The sequence below is a fragment of the Adiantum capillus-veneris genome, chromosome 3 (genome assembly GCF_014529385.1).
Source record: "Adiantum capillus-veneris isolate H3 chromosome 3, ASM1452938v2, whole genome shotgun sequence".
Taxonomy (NCBI): domain Eukaryota; kingdom Viridiplantae; phylum Streptophyta; class Polypodiopsida; order Polypodiales; family Pteridaceae; genus Adiantum; species Adiantum capillus-veneris.
The window spans coordinates 9,996,979-10,001,832 of record NC_140933.1 but is presented as its reverse complement, the minus strand read 5'-3'; the positions used below and the strand labels follow the sequence as shown (position 1 = coordinate 10,001,832).

The window sequence follows — 4,854 nt, the reverse complement described above, 5'->3', positions numbered from 1 at the left end:
GTCGTTAAATCACTCCTCCTATTTCACACATTTATCCAATGGCTGATAGTGATCTCCCACACTTGAGTCCGTCTAATTGGAACTATAGATCCCCTTGAGGAGGGCTTGTTATAGGCCCCATGAGGAGGACAATTAAATTGTTTCTCAGTCATGTCTTAAAATTAAGGCCATTTCTTATTATTACGGCCTTGAGAATTTAGCATCTTGACATGTCTTGAGAGCCTCAACGCTAGCACTCCCTCGCAAAAAAATGGGCACAAACTAGAGATGAACCCCAACAAGCATCAAGGCTGGTACCGCCCAGGAGGCGCTTTCCCTTGGGGTGAGGACTATGCTCTCTTGTCTGCTACAGGTACCTTCACTCTCCGTTCTACAGTGGACGCCATCTCTTTTAGCCCCTTGTTACTGTGTGGCAGACACACTCCCTTAGCCCCTTGTTGCTGTGTGGCAGACACACTCTTTATGCACCTCAGCATCTGCTCTTTCGGCGTGCCCATTGAATGAGCTCATGGATTTAGCATGAGAGAGAGAGAGAGAGAGAGAGAGAGAGAGAGAGAGAGAGATTTTGATTTTTATTGTGACGGCAAGATGGCATACTGATTCAGAATTTGTTTAGACTCAGCTTCATCGCCAGTATGGCTTTTGTGGGCGGCTGGGTAGTGCTGCTTTGCTTGAGCAGTATTACTACAGTTCTCTCCACAGATCTGGAGATCTTGAAGCGTTTGAGTGAGGATCTAAAAGGAGAAAGATCTTCATGGAACACAAGTGATGTGAATCCCTGCAATTGGCAAGGCGTTCAATGCAATGGAGTCAGTGTTATCAACATTACTTTGTCAGGCATGCATCTGAAAGGGATTCTTTCACCCACGATTGGGCAGCTCCAATCCCTCAACATGCTTGACCTGTCCAAGAATGGCCTCTTTGGGGAAATCCCTTCTAACTTGTCAAGTTGCAAGTCTTTGTCTAAGCTGATTCTTAGCGAGAATCGACTTTCTGGTCTGATCCCCAAGGATTTAAGCAAGCTCAGCAGCTTGCAGTGGCTGGACCTGTCAGGAAACGCTATTAACGGCAGCATTCCAGAGGCACTCGGGAGTCTTGCTCGCCTTGTGCATCTTGATCTCACCTATAACGAGCTTACCGGCACCATACCTGACTCATTTGGCAACCTCAGTGTTCTGGAGTTTCTCTCTCTTTCCCAGAATTCATTGGAAGGTAATATACCACAGGCTTTCACCAACCTTACCCTCTTGCAAACTCTATCAGCTTACCAGAATAATCTCTTTGGACTCCTGCCTCCTTTGAATTGGACAAGCCTTCAATGGGTGAATTTAGCCTCCAACAACTTGAGTGGGACTATTCCCACAGACATCTGCTCATCCGGTGCCCTGCAAGTTCTCATCTTGTCAAACAATGCCTTCAATGGCACGCTTCCAGAGAACCTTGGGGCTTGTGGTGCGTTAACCAACTTTAGAGTTGGACACAATGTTCTCACAGGAGAAATACCTGCTACACTAGGGAAGCTCGAGTCTCTCATATATCTTGATGCCAGCCAGAATCATTTAACAGGACCAGTCCCTACCGGGTTGAGCGGATGCAAGAGCTTGGCTCTTCTTAACCTTGCCAGCAACACACTTGTGGGCACTATACCCGAAGATTTGGTGAATGTGTCCACTCTTCAGGAACTGCATTTGGCCAACAATGACTTTCGAGGCATTATACCTCATGGCCTTTCACAATGCAAGCTCCTGAATGTGCTTGACTTAAGCAAGAATAAGTTGGAAGGTGGCATTCCATTAGATTTGTGCAATAGCAGTAAGCTTGTGTATCTGAGATTACAAGAAAACATGCTTTCTGGGCACATCCCCACCAGCATTGGAGACTGCCGGCAGCTGTTAGAGCTCCAGCTTGGTGATAATAGCTTTGATGGCACCATTCCATCGACCATTGGAAGCCTGATCAATCTTCAAGTTTCCCTTAATTTAAGTATAAACCACCTAACAGGAAGTATACCCAACTCCATTGGCACTCTGAGCAAGCTTGTTTCCCTGGACCTTTCCCACAATGGACTCTCTGGACAAATTCCCTCTTTGGTTGACATGGTAAGTTTGGTGAGCTGGGATTTCTCATACAATTTGCTAACCGGCCCTATTCCACAAGTGGGCTCAATCTTGAATAGCTCATCAAGTGATTACGTGAGCAGTTATGCTCACAATTCCGATCTTTGTGGAGGCCCTTTACCTTCATGTAATGCAGATGAACTGAAAGGTCAATCCAAGGTTTTGTCCTTTGGGCAAGTTGCTGCGATATCTGTGGCTTCGATTATCATTGCACTGCTGATTTTCTCATGTATCACTTTGGCAGTCTGGTACAAGCGGCATCCATCAGTCTCTATAGATCCCACACCATCACCAATGGTTAGCCAGGTTTTTGTGCCACATTTCTCACAGGCAGTGAACTTTGAAAGTGTCAAAGAGGCATTGCAAACCAAGGGATATCTTATAAGCAGCAATCACTTCAGCACCATGTACAAAGCTATCATGCCTTCTGGTCTGATTTTAGCTGCCAAAAAATTCCACTCTGCAGAAAAAGGTCTAGTGCTCCATTATAAGAAACTGGCCTTTGATCTAGACAAGTTGTGGAGGCTCTCACATGAGAACGTCATGCAACCCATTGGATATCTGATGCAAGACAACCTTGCTGTACTTCTGTATGACTTTGTACCTGTATGTAGTCTTGGGCAGCGACTGCATAAGAGTCCTGAGCGCACATCATTATCCTGGTCTATGCGCCATCAGGTAGCAATTGGTGCAGCACAAGGGCTAGTTTTCCTGCACCACGCTTGCCACCCCCCCATGGTTCATATGGACGTCAATTCGGACAACATCTTTCTGGGTCATCATTTTGAGGTGAAGGTAGGAGATATTGAAGTTGCTAAGCTCCTAGATCCTACAAAGAATACAGGAAGTGTTAGTGCAGTGGCCGGATCTTTTGGGTACATAGCCCCAGGTAAAATCTGCAAGGGCTCTTTGTGTTTTATGAATAGCAGTTAATGAATATCTTCTTAGTGTCTGATATTTCTTCAAAATATTTGCTGCAGAGTACGCTTTCACCATGCAAGTAACTCTACAGAGCAATGTGTATAGCTTTGGGGTCATTCTCTTGGAGCTTCTTACTGGCAGGCTCCCAGTTGATGAGGGGTTTGGGGATGGGGTGGATCTTGTGAGATGGGCTCATGGGGCTTCTGCAAGAGGCGACACTCCAGAACAGATCCTTGATTCCAGAATAAGCACTGAATCTTTTGTAGCTCGTCAGGAGATGCTTGCCATATTGAAAATTGCACTGCTATGCACAGATGCTTCTCCTACGCAAAGACCCCGCATGAAGAAGGCTCTGGAGCTGCTTGTAGAGGCGAAAACGCCAGCAATAGCCAGCTGACTTCCAACTGTGCTTGCCATATCCAGACAGTGTGAATTTGTGGCTCGTTTTCATGTCTAGGTTCCTGCATTACATAGGCTGTGCTTTGGACGAAAGCGGAGACAGGTGCCTTGAGTTCATGGAGTCCTTCGCTTGTTTCCATGTATAGGTTCATGCCTATTACAGAGGCTTTGCTTTTGCCAAAAGAGAAAAGAGTCGTCTTCTGCAGCAGTGACGGGTAACTCCCCTCAAACACAGTTTTTGCACGTGAAGGGGCCCATTTGGAAATCTTCAAGTATGATCTTGAGATTGTGTGGCAAGTGAGTTAGCGGCAAGTTGTAGTGATGTGAGATACATGTGCCATCCTTCGACTAACATGTTGCCAGGGCTTTTGCCACGGTGAGGAGTCTGGTGACGACGCGAATGTGTTCACAGGGCCTTTGACCCCTCCATGAAGATGTTGAGGTTTCTGTGGCTCATGCCATCTTGTGTATGACATGAGAAGGCAGGTTTTGACTGGGTGCTAACAGAGTGTAGCATTTGTGTTTTCTGGATTCTGGCATTGTCACTAGCACCTTTCATTCACAACACTTACCCCCCATTGATTGGTCATGGCAGCAATTCGGTCTATTGGGATTGTTTTAACAACTCCTCTCTTTTGTTGTGTTAGTTGAGAAACTGATGGTTGAAAGCCTCAGTTCAGGAGATCGCCCAAGTCAGACCTTGAGTGCAAAGTCGGCTAATTACTAGTGTGATAGACATTGTTTTTCACTGGATAGGATGATGAATTTTTATCTGTAATACCCATGGCCAGCAAGTGAAGTTAATGGTGCTAATAACTTTGGAAAAGCTCTATAAGTCTGGAATATGGCACACCTGGAAAGTGAAGGGTACGTGAAGTTATGGAACTTGGAAGGCTTAGCATTCTTTTCTTTTGGAAGTTGAATGGGCACCTTGTGAGATAAGCATGGAGATGAATTTAGATGCCAGTTAAGGTGTAGGGAATGGCCCTGCAGTGGCCATTCCCTGAAATAATGCACGACCTCATGGTGACCGGCGGAGGCCGGGAGCCATGATGGGAGGGCATTAGTTCAGGGAATGGCCACTGCAGGGCCATTCCCGGCCGTCATGGTCGTTGGGAGAGGGGCCAAAAGAGCTGGGGTCTGACAGCAATTGAGCCAAGGTGTGTGAGGAGTGTACCTTGCAACTGCAGAAGTCATACCTGCGAATGTTTCTCGTTGCTGAGTTGGCGCTCAACAATTGCATACAAGCGACTGTATTATGCATGTTGAGTTGGCGCTCAATGATTGTTGCAAGCAAACAATATTACGCGTTCATACAGGATTATGCATGCTGAGATGGCGCTCAATAATTGCGCGCAAGCAGTAGTATTCTGTTTGTTGAGGTGGCGTGCATCCCATGGCGGGAGAGGAGCATTCT

General features: G+C 46.4%; 1 protein-coding gene across 3 annotated transcripts; it reads left to right on the top strand.

Annotated features, from left to right (window-relative positions):
• Positions 1-203: 203 nt before the first annotated feature.
• On the top strand, positions 204-4,263 carry LOC147460490 (uncharacterized). Of its 3 annotated transcripts, none has more exons than XM_086507827.1 (3): positions 204-352; positions 623-3,006; positions 3,098-4,263. In XM_086507827.1, exons 2-3 carry the CDS (start codon positions 636-638, stop codon positions 3,433-3,435), a joined length of 2,709 nt encoding a protein of 902 aa, XP_086363953.1. In that variant the 5' UTR covers positions 204-352; positions 623-635; the 3' UTR covers positions 3,436-4,263. The 3 variants fall into 3 exon arrangements, with proteins under 3 accessions (XP_086363953.1, XP_086363948.1, XP_086363954.1); XM_086507822.1 differs by having other exon boundaries at positions 617-3,006; XM_086507828.1 differs by having other exon boundaries at positions 298-322.
• The last annotated feature ends 591 nt before the right edge of the window (positions 4,264-4,854 follow it).

Bases quoted from the DNA above. Each gene is read 5' to 3' on its own strand.
- LOC147460490 (XM_086507827.1), top strand. From the start codon at position 636: ATGGCTTTTGTGGGCGGCTGGGTAGTGCTGCTTTGCTTGAGCAGTATT. The intron at 3,007-3,097 runs GTAAAATCTGCA...TATTTGCTGCAG, and splicing joins TTTTGGGTACATAGCCCCAG to AGTACGCTTTCACCATGCAA.